The following is a 20492-nucleotide window of genomic DNA, read 5'->3' on the forward strand; positions in this document are numbered from 1 at the left end:
GTGAAGCAAATAAGAATTAATATTTTAAATTTTAATTACCTTGAATGTCTTTATATTATATTTTTATTAATTTAGAGATAAATGAAAAAAAAATGGTATGTTTTTATGGTTGGTATGGAAATAAACGAGCACGTCGAGATTAGTTGGGTTGGGACGGTTAGGTTGAATGGCTCGATGACCTGACCTAAGGTCACGACCTCATGTATTTATAGATATGTATAACGGAAATTACATTCTAAATCATAGATTTGGTAACAAACCACTAAATCATAGATTTGGTAACCATCTATAGTAAATGACTAGTTTATCTTAGTATACATAAATATGATCTAACAGGACTTAGCTTTGCGCAAATCTAAAAAGCGTGTCTCCGTTTCAGTGGGCCCCACTTCAAAATTCCCTTTACATCGCCGTCTATATATATCCGATGTTCTGATAGCCAAAACCACCTCCATCTGTCTTCTCCTTCTCTTTCTCTCGCTCTCTCTATCGATCTTGCTCATGGAAGCCCTTCATCTTCCTTACGAAATTCACCCTCATTCTTCCGCCGCTGTCGTCAAGGATCGGAGTCCTGAGTTCCAGGAGCTTCCGGAGCCGGATGTCCATATTGTTACCTCAAGCGGACTTCGGATTCCGGCTTATTCTACCATTCTGGTACTCCATTGGATTTCTCTTCTTTTTTTATTTATTTTTTATTTTTTTTATTTTGCCTTAAATGTCGGTTGATTGCAATCACACCTGATGGATCAGGGTTCACAACTTTATTTCTTTCATTTAATAGCCTGCGATTTGATTGATTTTGCGTTGGAGTAGAGGATCTGATTTTATTGTTGTTAATTTTTTGTCTATCGAATTGATTTCGATTTTAGGCATCGGTTTCATCTGTACTGGAAAACATCATCGACGAATCGCGGAAGCATCGAAGCTCCGAGAAACTGATTCGGATTCTCGGTGTTCCGAGCGAGGCAGTCGTTTCGTTTGTTCAATTCCTCTTCACATCTAGGTCAGTATGCAATTTCTTTACCAAATAGCAATTAGAATCAGTCAATTTTATTTTGGAAGTCGGTTCAGTCAGTCTAAACTCCTCGGTTTGCCATCAGGTGCTCTGAGGAATGTCTGAGGGAATATGGAATTCATCTATTGGCGTTATCGCATGTCTACCTCGTTCCACATTTAAAGCAGCGATGCAGCAAGTACTTGGCTCGAAAATTGACGATCGATAGTGTTATAGATATACTACAACTCGCAAGACTGTGCGATGCACCGGATCTCTCGCTTAGCTGCATGAAAATGGTGTCGAGACACTTTAAGGCCGTCGAGAAATCGGAGGGCTGGAAATTCCTGCAAGAGCATGACTCTTGGCTGGAGCTTCAAATACTTCAATTCATTGACGAATCCGAATTGGTATTCAATTATTTATTCCACTGATTCCAGTTTCGTTTGTTTTCTTGTTCATGCGTTGATAAAACATAAATGGAATTCAACTGTTAATTTTGGTTATTATTCTTTGTATCTGAATAGAGGAAAAAGAGGTGCAGAAGGCAGAGGAAGGAGAAGAGGATGTATCTTCAGCTAAGCGACGCAATAGAGTGCGTGGAGCACATCTGTAAAGAAGGATGCACAGACGTTGGTCCACACGACGCTGAACCCACAAAGAAGCCCTGTTCTAAATTCTCAACGTGTCGTGGTGTGCAACTTCTGATTAAGCACTTTGCGACGTGCAAGGACAGAGCCCATGAAGGAGGCTGCTGGCGGTGCAAACAAATGTGGCAGCTTCTACGCTTGCATGCTTCCATCTGCGACCAATCCGATGCTTGCAAAGTCCCTCTCTGCAGGTAAATTCTAGTTACCCCTCTTTTATTTGCCGTAGCACTCACTAATGTTTACCAAACCTTGATTTTAAGTTCAACCGTAATTGAGTTGCTTGACCATTCATCTTATTCATTAAAGTAACCTTAGGAATCACGAATCTGTATGATATTGTCTATGTATTTTTTTACTTATAAATTCATGATTATTCCCTAAATTAGCGAAATGTGGGACTCCCTTCCAACAATCCTCTCCTCGAACAAAGTATAGTATAGAGCTTCCCAAGGCCTATAAAGCCATAAAATAACCTCGGCCTATAAAGCCATCAAATAACCTCCCTTTAATTGAGGTTCGACTCCTTCTCTGGAGTCCTCAAACAAAGGACTACATCTTGGAGGCTCAACTTCTTTGTTCTATAATTAAGGATTCTCTTGGCATAACTAAATTAAGGGCATGACTTTGACACCATGCTACTTTGAACCTAAACTCTTATGGTTTTGGTTTGGGCTTCTCCAAAAGGCCTCCTATATTTCTTATTTATAATATATTCCTTATTTATAAATTCACTATCATTTTCTAATGGGAGACTCTCTCCCAACCATCTTCAACAAGGAATTGATTAGATCAAAACAAACCATCTTCAACAAAGAATTGATTAGATCAAAACAAACCATCTCCAACAAGGAATTGATTAGATCAAAACAAAAGCACGCATTCCATATGGTTTCTTAATTCAATTAAATATGATTGAATGGTTTCTTAATTCAATTAAATATGATTGTTGAGGGTGGGCGTGTAGGGAGTTTACGCCTCTTTTCAACCAAGTCTTAGGGGGTGGCTTTAGAAAAGGCAAATAATCAAAAGTCCCTGTCAATTTGGCGTGTTTTAGTCAATGATGGATGGTTGAGAAATGAAAATTGATGTGGTTGTTGGAGTGGAGACACCAATGATTAAGTTTTGAATGATAAAGACCAACATTCTAAATTTAGAACGTACCCTTTGGGTTTGACAGGCAGTTCAAACAAAAAATGCAGCAAGAGAATAGAAAAGACGATGCTAAGTGGAAGGTTCTGATGAAAAAGGTGATGGCTGCCAAAACCATTTCTTCTCTAACTTTTACCAAAAGGAAGAGACCGCAGCTTCGAGGAGACGCCATGAGCAGCGCCCACATCAGAAGCTGCAGATTACAAACGGTCGAACAAAATCGATCGCTGTTATTAACCGCCTAGAATGAAATTTTGTGTTGTTTAATGGAGAGTCACTAGACGACTAGGAGAGGCGTTTTTTCCTTTTTAATTTTTCCTGGTTGATGGATGAAGACTGGATTCCATTGAATTGAACCTTTTGTTTTGTTTTAACAGTTTTTGTATAGCCACACTAAAGAATAGTAGTGGATAATAAAAAGAATTTATTTTGTTTGCAGTTTAATAGGATAATTTTCCAATCTTAGGCGTGGTATTCGGTATGGTAGCTTACACAATTAGCACGGCCTATTCAAAGACTTTAGACCGGATTAGACTTTGGGTATGAGGCTCACTCTCACTACCATCTAAGTGAATAAGAGGCCCAATTAAAGATCGAAACTTGACCTATTTGTTGCGTAAAAGTGCACATATTCGTTTAGTAGGTCATGTGGATGTGCGTAAATTATGTATAAAGAAGTAATGTGTATCTGAACTCACCTAATATTGAAATTAGATCCCGACATGAAAATTTATTTGCATATGTTTGCGTTTCTTGATCACAACTGAGATCGCATACTATCTATGCGGTAAGAAATTTGATAAAAAAAATTAGAGAGAGAAAGAGAAAGACTCACTGCGGATCTAGCATAGACAACGTGAATCCTCTCCTCTCTGAGGCAACCTCGATGTGGTTGTGGATATAGTACATCATAGGAAGTATTATGGTCGCCGTGGGTAGTGGAATCCATAGAAAGCATCGTCATTGTAGCATTTGCGACCTAGAAGTGCACGGGCCAATAGCCCACCGCTCACGACCTAAGCCCAGATCGAATGTAGAACCCTGATCTGCGTGTCGACTCGAGTGGCGATCTGCGCCTCACCCTTGGCTTAGCACTGTGTGACCTACCCTAGCCTCGACTCAAGTTTGGCTCAACATCGGAGCCTGTGAGGACTCGTTTGGCTCGACTTGACAGCTTGTCGACTTGGCTTGTCGACTTATACAACTCAGTATACAAATCTATACCATTTCCTTAGATTTTGACCCCCGAAGCCATTTTAACTTTATTAAGGGTAGTTGAGGTTAGTAATACTCTCGTTTACTCAATTTTAGATATTAAAATTGGAATAATCATTATGTTTAGCTAGAATAAGATACAAGTATGGATATGGATTGACATAGGTGAAATTAAACGTTGAAGTATAGTTTTCGAAGAAGCTACTGGTTAGTTGGTAACGGCCAAGGCCAACCAAGTAGGTGATGTTACCGTTGAAGTTACATAATTGAATGATGTATGATGGTGCATGCCTCATGACCCACCATATTATTTTATGTTATGCTTATGTGCTCTATGTATTGACATATGATGTTATGCTATATATTCATGTCATATCATTACGCTATGTATGTAATTTTAAATTTTGCCATGTAATATTATGTGATGACTACCATGTATACATGATGTATCATATCGTCATTAATCTCATGTGATCATAACATATTACATCATCATATCAAAACACATGACACATGCAGGAGCCACTGTCCATGTGTCATCATATATAAGACAAGTCATCCAACCGAACCGATAGTAAGGTAACTTAACTGGTTGACCTAGGCCGAAGCTACTACGACCCCTTGATGCTAACGTAATGCTACTCCTTAAAATTTAATTTTATCTAAGGAGTCCCAGAATCATGAACTAGAAATCTACCATGAGAATTGACTCTCCTAACTTTTTCATGAATTAATTTAAACTTACTCTCATTTAAACTAGCTAAACAAACTTGACTTCAAAAGTTTACAATAGCTAAAAGATAGTTATACTAAACGTGAACGTTTCCGAAGAGTTGAAACTAATAGAAAAGGATCCGAACTAATCAGACTCAAGCTAGATCAACCAAAACGAGTCAAAATGGTGACTTGAAGCCGTTAGAAAATGTATTCTCCGATTGACTTTGAACCGTTCAAGTGAGATGAAAGATAGCGAATATTTCTCGTCATTGGTTATTTCAAATTTCCATTTAATTTTTTTTTTTGGGGTTATTTCAAATTTATTTGGTTTCTTTTATCCCTTCCCACTATTATGGATGTTATTCATATAAGATCTAAACTATTTTTTTGACTACTAATTATTTATTTATTTTAGTATATTACAAAGTGGGAAAAATATGTTTGAGTACAAGTATCCTCTTCTATAACTGTCCCATCAATTTTAGGTTGTGTGCAATTTTCAGTTTATGTCCTTAGACATTTTAATTTATGTTTTATTATTTAGAAATTATTTGATTATTTTTATTTGCAATAAACATTATTCTAATTTAATCTTGAACCATATGTATTTAATTTTTGAGGAATATGAGCTTCAAAATTGATTTTTTTTTTTAAATAAATAACGAATTTTATGGGCTGGAAAATTTTTAATGCGGACAGCAAAAGAAAAAATTAATTAAAAAAATCATAATTATTATATAGTAATTATGGTTAATTAAAAAAAAAAAAAAAAACATAAATATTCTTCTCTCTCCCCTGTTCCTCCCAAGCCATGGAAGATCCGGAGAAGAAATCTCCATCTCCATCTTCATCTCCGTCTCCATCTCCGTCTCCATCTCAAATAAATTCGCGAAAATCAGAATTGAAATCGGAATCGGAATCGGAATCGGAATCGGATTCCGCCGAATTGCGGAGGTTCGAATCGTTTCTGAAATGGATTTGCATAATGGATCACTCAAATCCGTTCACCGCAACGCTGTCCTGCTTCCTGTTCTCCGCCTTCGCGATCGCCGTCCCGATCGCATCGCACTTCGCCCTTTCTTGCTCCGATTGCGACGAAGATCATCGAAGGCCTTTCCATGTGGTCGTTCAGCTCTCTCTCTCCGCCGTTGCGACGCTCTCTTTCGGTTGCCTCTCCGCCTGGCTCCGCCACTTCGGATTGAGCCGATTTCTGTTCCTGGATAAGCTCTGTGAATCCAGCCACAAGGCTCGCGATGAATACTCCAAGCAATTAAAGGTCCGTTCCCTTTCTCTTTTCCTCACCATTTCCAATTTTCTCTCAACATTTTCTTCATTTTTACTTCTTCTTCTTCTTCTTCTTCTTCTTCTTTTTTATTATTATTTAAACACTTTTTTTTTTATATATATAAAAAAAAGTGAAAGTTAAAAATACCGTTAGGAATCACGATCATGCACAATGGTATGATAGTGTGGTCTCATACCAATGGAGATGTATTCGTACACCATAGAGCTTCAATTAGTGTGTATTGGACTCCCTCCCAACAATCCTTGAATAACCTTCTCTTAATCAAGACTCGACTCTTTTCTCAGAGTCCTCGAGCAAAATACACTTTTTGTTTGACACATGAGTCATTTTTTACTATACCTTCGAAACTCACAACTTATTTATTCGACATTTGAGGATTCTATTGATATAGCTAAATTAAGGGCATGACTCTGATAGAAATTACGACCCTCTACAATAATATGAAATTGTCCCTTTAAATGTAAGGCTTTATATTATGATGTATTCCCTTAAATAGGGGAGGCGGAAACTTATAATTTGAAAAGAGAATATTTTGGGAAATATATATATATATATAAATAAATAAATAAATAAAGAAAGGGGTTAATTATTTGGTTTTAAAGTTTTAAAAGGACACTTTTAATTATTGAATTTTAATAAATGATTTTAAATGTTTGCATAACTAGTTTGTTAGTTGTCCAATCACTAATTATAATATTAAATTAATATATTTTTCCAATTAATAAAACAAGTCAAGTGTTTTAAGAGTAAAATAATGGATGAATTTGTGCAGTTTTGACTTAATAATATTTTTAAAATTTTAAAAATATCTTTGAACTTTTGACATTTTAAAAAAATATTTTTAGATATTTTTGAACAGGTATTTATAAAATTAAGTATTAATAGTTTTAATTCAAAACTAACCTTAAGGAAACTTTAATTTTTTTTTTTTGTTTTGAAATTTTAAAGTATTTTTAAATAAAAAAAAAAGTACATTTAAATTTTAATCAATTTAATACTTTTACAAATTAGGTGTTACTTGTATCAAAACAATTTATAAACCTAGATGTTAAAATAGTTTTTGTTTTGTTTATAATAGGTTCATTTAATTTAGATTTCACCTAACATTCGTTCTAGAAATCTTCAGTTAAAAAAATAATAAAAACAATCAAAAAACACCTTATTGTTAAGTTTTTATTATTAAAATAACTTTAGTGTACAAATCATATCCTAGAAATAAATGTAGTTTTTTATTACGTGGATGAGGAGTGAAAGAGAAGGTGTAAGTTTTCTTCAATATTTTATTATTATTTTTTAAATTACAAGCAAAGGTTATGGTATAGATTTTAGGGTTTTGGAGATTGTTAGATCTTTAATCCAAGGAGGTGGGAGTTAATAAGTTTGACTTAGCCAGAGTAATTATTAACTTAGACCAATTTTAGGATAATGGTGAGTAGTTATTAAGAAAATTTTGTGTTTTTGTTTAGGAGGATTATTAATAGTTGCTAGATAAAATTTAGGAAATTTGTTAGTATTTTCTCCCTTATAAACAGTGTTAAGATATATGTTTTATTTGCAACAACAAAGAGAATTGAGACACATAGTGCTTAAGGTTTTTCGGTTCCAAGAAACTCTATCTCAAGTTGTTTTTTCTACTTTATTTGTTTCGACATATTTCGATCATGGCTCAAAACCAATATTTGGTATCGGAGTTAGGATGCCCAAACAAATGTCATCACCGTAAGAGTCACCGGAGTAGATATGATGATGATAAAAATTGGAAAGGAGGAGAGTGTATTGCTCCAATATCCATTACTCAAAAAGAGTAACTACGCAACATGATTGATAAAAATGCGTGTTAACTTACGGTAAAAGGCGTGTGGGACACCATCGAGCATGGTGACGACATTTTGGAGCGTAAGGACAGGATGACTCTTACTGCCATCTACCAACTAGTTTCGGAGGACGTCCTTCTCATGTTGGCAAGAGAAGGACTCGACAAAGGCAATGTGAGAGTTGCTACAAACAATGCATGTGGGTGTGAACGTGTCAAGGAAGCAAAGGTGCCGACCTTGAAGAGTGAGTTCAAGACTATCCGCATGAAGAACGGTGAGTCAATAGACAACATTGTCATGAAGTTGACGACCATTGCCAGAGACATCCATTTGCTAGGTGACAAGGTGAAGGGAATCTTCCTTGTTAAGCAGTTCCTTCGAGATGTCCCCCTGAGATTCATGTAAATTGTTACCTCCATTGAGCAGTTTGGCGACCTTAAGAATATGTTGGTTGAGGAGGTCGATAGTCGTCTTAAGTCCATGAGCAGAGACTTCGTGGCTACAACGACAAAGAGGAGAAGAAAAATCTGTTTCTGACACATGAGGAGTGGTTTCATGGACGAAAAGGAAATATGAGGCTCATTCTTCCTTTTCAGGTACGAAAGAATATAGTGGCCACAACAAGGAAAGTAGACATTGTGGGTATAGTCGTAGACGTGATGGTAGAGGGGGTCATGACAATATCTTACAAACCCATGAAAATGCCAACCCCTGAAATAACAAGAGTATGGTTAAGTTTATGCTTGTAGAAAATACGAGCATTATGCGGTAGAGTGCTACAACAAGTTGCATAATGAAGAGACAAACCTCATAGTCATGGATAATGAAGAGCCTGCATTGATGTTGGCTGCAAAAATACCCAACCTGTGGTTCTCAATGAAGAGAAGGTTATGGCGAATCTCCTCGTAGATGGAGAAGACCAAGTGGTGACAAAGATGTGGTACCTAGACAATGGAGCGAACAACCACATGATGAAAGCTTGAATAAAGTTCAAGGAACATGACGAGAAGTTCATTGGAAACGTGAAGTTTTGCGACAGATCCATTGTACCGATCTAAGACAAAGAATCCATCTTGTTCTAGTGTAAGAATAGCGATCAATGTCTATTGACCAAGGTATATTACATCCCGAGTTTGAAGAGAAATATTATTAACCTTGGTCAAATGATAGAATAAGGTAGCAAAATGGAGTTAGTCGGCTTGTTCCTCAAGATATTTGACAGAAACAGAGCCTTGTTGATGAAGGTAAATGGTAGCAAAACAACATGATACTGATGAAAGACCACAAAATCTTCAGTATCCATTGGTGTTAGTGGTCGAAAAAAGAAGAAGTGTGATTTAATAAGCTTCACTTAGCAAAAGAAGTAATTAACCTAAGCAATTTGAGGATAGTTGTTTAGAAGTGATTGGGTTTAGAGAAATTGTTAGTAGGAATATTTGTTACCAGTGTTTAAATTGAGGAGAAAGTTTAGAACTTGGGGGAGAAAGTTTAGGAGATCGGTTGTGCTTTCTCCACTATAAATATTGATGAGATTATGCTATTTTCACAACAACAAATAGAATTGAAAAGCATAAGTGTAATGTTGAATTGAAAAGCATAAGTGTATAAGGTTTCTTTTGTTAGATAAAACTTGAGGTTTTCTTATTTAGATTTACATTTGTATTAGTTGATTGAATATCTTTGTTTGACCATTTGACAAATAAGGCAAATGGGTTACCAAATTTTTAATATCTTTATTTGACCATTTGACAAACAAGTCGAGGATTACCAAATTTTTAGATGGCCATTTTGTAAGAATAGCACAGATTTAGTTGGCCAATCTCAATCTTGTGTCGATAAGTTAAATATTTAAACAGTGAATAGAAATAGATCATCACCTCATTTTAAGCAAAAGTCTTCTGCAATTCTCCCTCTCTGTTATTTTTTGCATTTTTATTTTCTTCCAACAACTTCCAGTTAAACGATTTCCTCTCACCGAAAATGATTTCACTTGAAGCCATCGTTGTATATCATTGTGGATGAGCCAATCTTATCAACAATCAATTTGAATAGCTCAAGTGGTTAGAGTGTCGACCTAACAACACCATATGTTTTAGGTTCGAGTAGAAGAAAATGCAAAGCATGAAAATACACACATCGTGGGGTCCATCCCGAGTAGGCTCTCTCACTCCTCCACGTTGCCGTCGCATTGTAAAACCTGAGGGACATACCACAGGTTTTAGGAGGAGATTGTTAGATAAAACCTAAGGTTTCTTTATTTAGCTTTACACGTTTCTATTAGTTGACGTTTCTATTAGTTGACGTTTCTATTAGTTGATTGAATATCTTTGTTTGACCATTTGACAAACACGTCGAATGTTTTAGGATAAGTTAAATATTTAAAGAGTGAATCTGTTCATAAATAGATCATCACCTCATTTTAAGCAAAAGTCTTCTGCAATTCTCTCTCTCTGTTATTTTTTGCATTTTTTATTTTCTTCCAACAACTTCACGTCAAACGATTTTCTCTCACCGAAAAGGATTTCACTTGCCGATTATCCTTGCCGATTGTCGAAAAACAACATCTTTGTTCCAAAAGCTCTCTCCCCTCGAGTTGATTTTCTGCTTTAGTTATTTGTTTCAACATATTTCGATCGTGGACCATTTCTAAAATTTGGTATTAGAGCTCCTAGGATGCCGAAAAAAATGTTGTCACCATACAAAGTCACCGGAGAAGTAACAACAATAAAGAGCGGAAAGGAGGAGAGTGTAACGCTCCAGTACTTGTTACTCACAAAGAGTAACTACGCAGCATGGTCGATAACGATAAGTGTTAACTTACAGGCACAAGGCGTATGGGACGTCATTTAACATGGTGACATTGAGGAGTGTAAAGATAGGATGGCTCTTGCCACCATCTACCAAGTAGTCTCGGAGGACGTTCTTCTCATGTTGGCAAAGAAGGGCTCGACAAAGGCAACGTGGGAGACGCTGCAAACAATGCATGTGGGTGTGGAATGTGTCAAGGAAGCAAAGGTGCATACCTTGAGGAGTGAATTCGAGGCTATCCCCATGAAGGACGGTGAGTCAATAGACGACTTTTCCATGAAGTTGACGATGATTGTTAGCAACATCTATTCATTAGGCGATGTGATGGAGGAGATCTCTGTCTTAAGGTCCATGAGGAGAGACTTTGTGGCTATGAAGATAAAGAGGAGGAGAAATACCTTTTACTCACACATGAGGAGTTTCTCGCACGGACAAAAAAGAAAGATGCAGATGACTCTTCTTTTTCAGGTACAAACGAACGTGGCAACCATAACAAAGAAAAAAGAGGTTGTGGACGTGGTGGCAGAGGAGGTCGTGACAATACCTCACAAACCCATGAAAATACCGACCCTCGAAAGGACAAGAGTATGATCAAGTGTTACTCTTGTGGAAAATATGGGCATTATGCGGCAGAGTGCTGCAATAAGGAGCTCAACGAGGAGGCAAATCTCACGTTCTCGGATGATGAAGAGCCCACACAAATGTTGGCCGAGAAAATGCCCAACCTGTTGATTCTCAATGAAGAGAAGGTTATGGCAAACCCCTTCATAGATTGAGAAGACCAAGTGGAGACCAACATATGGCACTTAGACAACGGAGTGAGCAACCACATGACCGGAGATCCAGGAAAGTTCAAAGAACTTGATGAGAAGTTTATTGGGAACATGAAGGTTTGCAACGGATCAATTGTATCGATCTCAGGAAAAGGATCTATCTTATTTCAGTGTAAGAACGACGATCAACATCTATTGGCCAAGGTGTATTACATCCTGAGTTTGAAGAACAATATTATTAGACTTGGTCAAATGACAGAAGAAGGTAGCAGAGTGGAGATAGTCGATCCGTTCCTCAAGATATACGACCGAAACGGAGAGCTGTTGATGAAGGTAAGATACTATTGAAAAACTATCAACATCTTCTAAAAGTATCTATTGACGTTGACAACAAGAAAGTGAAGAAGAAACCAATGAGTCAGGAGAAAAAAGAACTGAAAAATAATCCAAGAAGTAACCAGAGGCTGCTTCAATCAGCGGAGTGCAACCTACAAGTCGATGTGTTTCATTAGACTTATCTTCTCAACCAAAGAAGCCTATAGGCATGCCTAAAAAGAAGTTAAAAAAATAGAGGAGTACATTATAAAAAGTTTTTACATGTAAGCTTGATGAAGAGTGGAAGAAATTGCATGTTGTAGAATTAAAATTTCTTCTGAAGAAGACAAATTTGATCAAAGACCTAGTAAAGTTGACACTAGAAAGCAACGTGTAGACATTCTAACTAAGACCTTAAAAATTTACAGACATGCGAGAGTTTCACGTAGTGAAGAATCTCGAGAAAAAGTAAAGCTTACGAAAAAAAATATAAGTCAATAAGCATGACTTAGCAAAATAAGTTATAATGTGAAGTAATTTTAGGATAATTATTAGTAGCTCTTAAATTGAGCAAATTTAAGAAAATTGTTAGTATTTTGTTTAGGAGAATTTTTAATAGTTGCTAACTTTGTGGAGAAAGTTTAAGAAATTTAGAGTGTTTTCTCCCTATAAATAGTTTTAGATGTATGCTTTATTCAGTACAACATAATCTAGTTTATTTATTCACTACAACATAAACAATTGAAAAACATATCGCTTAAGGTTCTTGTTAAGGATATTTAATACTAAATTATAGTTTACTATTTATATCATATTTGATATTTTATTATAAGGTAAATATCTAGCTTCTTACATAAGTATCTTTCCATTTATTGTTATTTCCATTTATTACTCTTTCCATATCCTTGTAATTTGTTTGATTATAAAAAGATAACTTTCACAACATTTAGGCGGGTGGATGAAGCAAACATTGTATCAGAACCCCTTTAGTTTAACCACCTGATCCCTTATTTTCAATGACTAATGAATCCCCTACTCATCTTCTTCTCCACCACCCCTACTGGCTTTGAGGCAGCAGGAGAAGTCTCCATGGCTGCTACAAATGGAGTCGATTGATTACTCTTCGACTCCACCCTTTTGACCTCCAAATCACCCTTCGCCATGCTCTGTACATACAACCTCACCTTCTCTAACACAATCGGTTTCCTCTTAGCTAACAATACCTCTCTCATTTTCTTCTCAATCAACCCTTCATCCTTCACAGAAACCCTAATCTCAGGATTCTCATCAGCGTTCTCTTCAGAAATACACGGAATCTCTACAAACCCATCAACCTCCTACAAAGATTGCAATCTGGGCGCCACACTGGCCTCTTCTGACAGAAAAAAATAACAGAAGGGGAGAAAAGCAAAGACACTCAAATTAATTTTCTTCTTTTTGTGGAGTTTTGAGAACTTCACACCATTTTCCTTATATAATGAAAATTTACACATTTCTGCTACAAATCAAGAAGCACTCCACCACTCCTTCCACTCCTTCTACTGTTCCACTCCCTTAAAACTAGTTCCACTACTTCCATTATCTCCCTTTGTTCATGAATAAATAAGCAACAAAAAAATAAAATAAATACTAACGACTATTTTTTTTTGTTATTTTTTTCAAAAAAAAAAAAAAAAAAAAAACACTTATATGAAGCAAAATAAAAAAACAAGTTTATAACCAACAATCACTCCTCTAAACTTGTTTAACTATGTTGAATGACTTTCTTCAAGCCAATCTTCTCTCTTAACTCCAGGAACCGTTGTCTTGCTAACGGCTTTGTCAGAATTCTGCCAACTGTTCATCTGTGTCCACATATTCCAATTCAATAGCTTCAGTTTGTACACATTGGCGAATAAAGTGGAACATGGTATCAATGTGCTTACTTCAATCATGGTAAACAGGATTTTTCGCCAACGCTATAGCTGACTTGTTGTCAACATTAAACTTGGGTTTTACTTGCAGTTGACTGATGTTACTCAAAATCCTACCCAACAATACTCCTTGACACGTTCCAGCAGTTGCAGCTATATACTTAGCCTCGCATGATGACAAAGCCACCAGCTTCTGCTTCTGTGATATCCAGGTTATTGGATTTACTCCCAAATAGTACAACACTCTAGTTGTACTCTTCCTATCATCAATATCCTCAGCCATATCACTGTCGCTATATCCTACTAGCTCTACATTCGATAGCTTCTTATAAACATAGCCAAAACTTAGAGTACCTTTCACATACCTCAATATTTGTTTTACTGCTGTGAGATGTGACGTTGTTGGTGCCTCCATGTATCTACTCATCACACCAACTGAGTAGGCTATGTCGGGTCGGGTATTAACCAGATAGCGTAAGCTTCCAATAACACTTCTGTAAAGTGTTTTGTCAACCGCAGGTTCTCCATTCCCATGTTTGCTCATCTTCATTCTTGGTTCCATGGGAATCGAACAAGGATTGCACTCCCCCATTCCTAACTTCTCTATGATTTTTCTTGCATATCCGGCCTGACATAAAGTGATTGATTCATTGCTTTGTCGTACCTCAATACTCAAGTAATAGCTCAAAAGTCCAAGATCGCTCATCACAAATTTCTAGTGCATCTCTTCCTTGAACTGAGGTATAACTTATTTGTTTGAGCCGACTATGATTAAGTCATCCATATATGTGCCGATTATCATTGCTTTAACTCCATTAATTTTCTTGTAGAGAGCATATTCCTGTGGACATCTAACAGAACCAAGTGACTGCAAACATTGATCGAGTTTAACATTCCAGGCCCTCGGAGCATGTTTTAATCCATACAAGGCTTTACGTAGTTTTAACCCCATGTTTGGATTTTCCTTGTCAACGAACCCTTATGGTTAACAACATACACCTCCTCTTCTAATTCGCCATTCAGAAAAGCTGTCTTTACATCCATGTGATGTACTTCCCAGTTCCTGAATGGCTGCATAGGCAAGAATTAATCTCACTGTTTCTAACCTAACCACTGATGCGAATACTTCACTGTAATCTACACCAAATTGCTGTGCATATCCCTTTGCCAAGAGTCTCGCCTTATGTTTCATGATTTCTCCATCTGGATTTTTCTTTAATTTGAAAATCTATTTGATGCCGATTGCTTTGTGATTCTTCGGCAAATCTGTGAGTTCCTATGTTCTGTTCCTTTCAATGGAGAGAATTTCAGACTTCATGGTATTCCTACAGTTTTCATTCTTAGCATCTTTCTCATATGAGGTTGGCTCCTCTATAGAAAGAAAACAAAGGTCCACTGCTTCGTTCAGTTCTCTATAAATATCTTCTAGAGACCTGAATTTTTTCAGCATCGATGAGCTTGACAATGATGCATTGAGGTACTGTCTAGCGTTGATAAAGTTGAGGACGAATTTTCCCTTTGTCTTTCATCTAGATCAACTTCGATTTGTTCAATATTCCTCTCCTCTGTTCTACTCTGTTTTTCTGAAATTTGAACGGTGAAAGTTCCTTTTTGAACGGTTTCTTCCCAACACCACTTTTTCTCCTCTTCGAACAACACATCCCTGCTCACCATAATTCTGTCCTTTTGTGGATCTAATAGTTTGTAAGTTTTGGTTCCATCTTCATATCCCAACATAACTGTCTTCACACTTCTATCAGCAAGTTTAGGAAGGTGTGAATATGTATTCTTGGCTTAAGCAAGACATCCAAAGATTTTAAAGTGACGAACCTTTGGTATCTTGTCAAATCAAGCTTGATACGGTGTACCATATGCAACTCCTTTTGTTGGCGATCTGTTCAGAATATACACGATAGTTTTGATAGCTTCTCCCCAAAATTTTGGGGGCATCTCTTTGCTCTTTAACATACATCTGGCCATCTTTACCACCGTTCGATTACGCCTTACTACTACACCATTTTGCTGTGGTGAAAATGGTGCAGTAAGAAGTCTCTTCATGCCTTCATTCTCGCAATAGTCTTTAAAAGCAGTAGATATGAACTCTCATCCACGGTCCGTTCTAAAGCTTTTAATCTTCTTGCCTTTCTCTACCTCCACACTGATCTTGAACTTTTTAAATACCACCAGTGTTTCATTCGTGTTTTTCAACATAAACACCCACATAAATTGTGAAAAATCATCCACTAGTAACATAAAATATCTGTTACCTCCATAAGTCATTGGCAAAATAGGTCCACATAGATCTCCATGGACAAGATCCAATGATTCCTTTGCACGATATGTTATTGTTCGGGGAAAAGGAGTTCTATGCTGCTTTCCAATTAAACACCCATCACAAAATTGATTGACTTGGGTGATTTTCGGCAACCCTTCAACCATTTTGTGGTCATTTAATTGCTTTAAAGAGTGAAAATTCAGGTGTCCATACCTCGCATGCCAGAGCCAACCACCTTTACTGATATTTGTCATTAAACACACCTAATCTAACTTCAGCTTTGATACATACAATTTGTTGGATTGTCTAGTCACCATAATAATCAGGCTCCTAGCCCTGTCATATATCTTCATCACACTATCCTCTATGACAATTTTATTTCCACTCTCATCTAGTTGTCCCAAACTTATATTGCTTTTGAGTTTAGGTATGTAATAGATTTGCGATAAGATCAAGTGCTCATCGGTTTTTCATTTGAAGAGCACTATTCCTCAACCACAAATGTCTATTACAGAGTTATCACCGAAGCGTACCTTTCCAACAACAGATGTGTCGAGCTCACGAAACACCCTCCTTTCTCCTAACATGTGGTTGTTTGCTCCAGTATCTAGGAACAAGGAATTTTCAACTCCAATATTGGCTGGTGGCGGCACTATAGTTTCATTCAACATCACAAAATTAGGCTCTTTGTCATGTGTGGTTTTAATTTCACACGCCTCTATCATCAGCAATGAAGACTCCTCATCCTTTTGCATCTCTATCAAATTGAGTTGTTCGTCTTTTGTGGAACACTCTGATGCGAAGTGTCCCATTTGCTGACACCTGTAACATTTAATTTTACTTTTGTCAAATTTCTTTTTTTGAGTTTGCGAATCTCCTTCATCTCCTTGATGCCAGTCACTTCTCCCATGACCTCTCCATCTTCCATGACCCCGTCCATTGCCTCCTCTGGAGCTGCCTTGATCCTTCCATTCTTTCTTTGGGGATTTTGCATTCTCTCGTTCCTTCCATTCTACATGAGTGAGGAGAACGGTTTCATCTTTTTCTCCAAACCCTTGCAACCTTTCTTCATGTGCCTTGAGTGATCCAATAATCTCATCAACGGAGTTTGTTTTGAGATCACTGAACTCCTCAATCGTTGAAGTGATTTGAAGAAACTTTGCAGAGGTGGATCGTAGAAGTTTCTTAACTACTTGGATATCATCCACAGTATTGCCGAGGCCTCTCAATTTGTTGACAATAATGGTGAGTTTTCCAGAATACTCATCAATACTTTATGAATCACCCATTCTCAATGCTTCAAACTCCCGCCAGAGAGTCTGCGTTCTAACTTCTTTCACTCTTTCCGCACCTAGATTCATATTTTTCAACATGATCCTGGCTTCCTTGGCCGTTTTCTTGGCACCCAACTGTAGCAACGTATCTTCTCCAATACTTTGATAAATAGCTGCTAAAGCCATCTTATCTTTGCGGTTATCTACTGTTTCGGGTGACTCAATTGCTTCCCAAACACCTTGTGCCATCATAAATACCTCCATCTTAATCGCCGAAGCAGCATAGTTGCATTTTGTCAACATCGGGTATTTGAGTGTGACAGATCCCTCCTTTTCTTGAAACCATACACTCACTTCATGTGAGGCATCACCTTCTATAGCACCGGTGTTTTGGCTCCTGTCACTCGATTCCTGTCTCATTTTTTATCTCTCCCTTCCTGACCGCTCAATCTCTAGGTGAGACATGATTGAAAACAGGCCTTGATCTTGTAGCTCTGATACCAATTGACAGGAAAAAAAAAATATCAGAAAGGGAGAAGAAGCAAAGACACACAAATTAATTTTCTTCTTCTGGTGGTGTTTTGAGAACTTGAAACCATTTTCCTTATATAATGAAAATTTACACATTTCTGCTACAAACAAATTAGTAAGCACTCCACCACTCCTTCTACTATTTCACTCCCTTAAAACTAGTTCCACTACTTCCAATATCTCTTTTCTTTCATGGAGAAATAAGCAACAAAAAATAAAATAAATACTAACAGCTATTTTTTTTTTAACAAAAAAAAACTTATGAAGCAAAATAAAATAACAAGTTTATAACCAACATCTTCGCCAACCAAGTCGACGCCGCCCTTCTCGCCAAAATTGGCTCTTTCGCTTACTGTGGCGACTCTTCCGACTTCAACATTATCTTTGTTCCTTGCTCTAAGTTTCTCCTTCTACTTCTTGGGTTGGACATATTCTCACTAGAGCCAAGGCAGATCCCTCTTCATGGGTTAGACATATTCTCTTAATATATTTTTTTATTATAAATAGATAATTTTCACACACCATTTACCTGTGCTGGATTAAGCAAAACATTCTAAGTTCTTTTTACTCAAGTTGTTCTTTTTGCTCTTTTATTTGTTTCGGCATATTTCAATTTACATACATGTAGATCATGTTTGTGTTTGGCATTTGTAAATTGTTTTATGAATGTAATTGCAGAGATCAATGGAGCTGATCTCCTTCTTCTTGCTGCCATGTTTCATGGCGGAAGCAGCCTACAAAATCTGGTGGTACGTCTCAGCAGCCTACGAAATACCATACTACGGCAACATGTACCTTAGTTACATCACCTCCTGCACCTTAGAGCTCTTCTCATGGCTTTACAGAACTTCCATCTTCTTCTTCGTCTGTATTCTCTTCCGCCTCGTCTGCCGCCTCCAAATGATCCGACTCGAAGACTTCGTTTCCGTTTTCCATCGCGAAAGCGACGTCGGCACCATCTTGATGCAGCATTTGGGCCTTAGAAGAACCTTGACCATCATCAGCCATCGCTTCAGAGTGTTCATGTTCTTGTCTTTGATTTTGGTCACTGCCAGTCAGTTCATCTTTCTTTTGATGACTACTAGATCACATGCTCTTGCTAACCTCTCAAAAACTGGACAACTTGCGGTAATCAAATTCCTTAACTCATCTCTTTCTCTTCTATGTTGGTTAAAAAGCTATGAGTTTTGAATATGCAGCTATGTTCCATAAGCCTAGTGACTGGCTTGTTCATATGCCTCCGTAGTGCTGCAAAGATCTCTCACAAAGCACAGTCCATCACTTGCCTTGCTGCCAAGTGGCACGTATCGGCTGCTATAAACACGTTCGATGACCTCGACAATGAGACGCCGACAACATCTGTGATTGCGACGTTTGAATTCAACTCTGATGATGACGAAGACGATGACGAGGACGACGAGGATGATATGAAACTGATGCCAGTTTTTGCTCATACAATCTCATTCCAAAAGAGGCAGGCATTAGGTATGTAAAAACATGCATGAACTTAATTTGATTCAGCTATTTACCAGTTATGAATGGAGGGTATTGTTGGGATTTGAAGCCGGAGGGCTATTTATAGTAAATGATGTGGTAGGATTATATAGGGTAAATATTTCGTAAACATATATAGTAAATATTTAGTAAAGATTTGATAGATTATATTTGAGAGGTGATTAAATATGTTAAACTTATATTTAGTAAATTGAAACCATATATATAAATATATACCTCATTAGATAGTGCTCTCAAAATATACTTTCTTCATTCCCCGTATTCTTTTGATGTACATACCTGAAGTCATCAATAAAACCTTTAGCTAATATTCCTCCTTGAGTTTTCTCTCTCTCGTTCTTGATCGAGTGTGTGCGTTGTTGTGCGATTCTACCTTTAGCTAATATTCCTCCTTGAGTTTTCTCTCTCTCGTTCTTGATCGAGTGTGTGCGTTGTTGTGCGATCCTAACATGTATTTATTTCTGTGTTGTAGTGACATATTTGAGGAATAACAAAGCAGGAATTACAGTGTATGGATTCGTGGTGGATCGAACATGGTTGAAATCCGTTTTTGCTATTGAACTTGCACTTGTGCTGTGGCTACTCAATAAGACTGTTGGTATTTCTTGAAGGTTTTGCTGCTATACAATCTAATGAACCAATGAATTTCATTACAAATCGAAAGTTCATCTCTTGTAAGTGAATAAGTCCATTATAAAAAGTTTATTCATGAGATGGTTTGTTGTGTTCTTAATTTAGTTTATGTTTCAATACTAATACACAAAAACGTGTTCTTAATGATGACGATACGATAAAATGACACATACAGGTAACTAAGTAGATGAACACATAAAGTTATAAAAAATACGATGTAGACTTCGTCTGAAAAGGTTAAAGTAGTATGGATAAATATAAAAATATTAAATATTAAATGTTGTTGTTTGGTTGATTCATCCATATGGTATTTTATTCATAGTTGAGAGTTTGTTTCTAAATTATAGACTCTTCTTAGGTTATACCCTAAGTATAATGTAAGCTCAACTTAGGGTCAGGTGCAGTGGTCATAAGTTCTCTTTTCTTTGCTTTGTCTGGTCTATCAATTCTCATGGTTTGTTCTCAAGGTTCTAAGTTCTAAGGTATCTTGGTTAGAGGTTCTACTAGTCCCTTTCATCATTGTCGTCGTCATCATCATCATCATAGACCTATAGCTAGTAGGTCCTCGAGGTGTGACCCCGACATCGGTTTCAACTCATAGTTCTCATTA

General features: G+C 37.0%; 2 protein-coding genes across 2 annotated transcripts; both read left to right on the plus strand.

Annotated features, from left to right (window-relative positions):
* Nucleotides 1–429: 429 nt before the first annotated feature.
* LOC111490210 (BTB/POZ and TAZ domain-containing protein 1-like) lies at nucleotides 430–3220 on the plus strand. The gene is made up of 5 exons (XM_023138738.1): nucleotides 430–654; nucleotides 870–1003; nucleotides 1101–1404; nucleotides 1522–1835; nucleotides 2822–3220. Exons 1-5 carry the CDS (start codon nucleotides 502–504, stop codon nucleotides 3036–3038), a joined length of 1122 nt encoding a protein of 373 aa, XP_022994506.1. The 5' UTR covers nucleotides 430–501; the 3' UTR covers nucleotides 3039–3220.
* A 2276-nt stretch (nucleotides 3221–5496) lies between these two features.
* On the plus strand, nucleotides 5497–19961 carry LOC111490209. The gene is made up of 4 exons (XM_023138736.1): nucleotides 5497–6001; nucleotides 18413–18862; nucleotides 18934–19219; nucleotides 19722–19961. The coding sequence occupies exons 1-4, from the start codon at nucleotides 5537–5539 to the stop codon at nucleotides 19856–19858; spliced, it is 1338 nt and encodes a 445-aa protein (XP_022994504.1). The 5' UTR covers nucleotides 5497–5536; the 3' UTR covers nucleotides 19859–19961.
* The last annotated feature ends 531 nt before the right edge of the window (nucleotides 19962–20492 follow it).

Source organism: Cucurbita maxima, unplaced genomic scaffold (genome assembly GCF_002738345.1).
Source record: "Cucurbita maxima cultivar Rimu unplaced genomic scaffold, Cmax_1.0 Cma_Scf00015, whole genome shotgun sequence".
NCBI classification, from domain to species: Eukaryota; Viridiplantae; Streptophyta; class Magnoliopsida; order Cucurbitales; family Cucurbitaceae; genus Cucurbita; species Cucurbita maxima.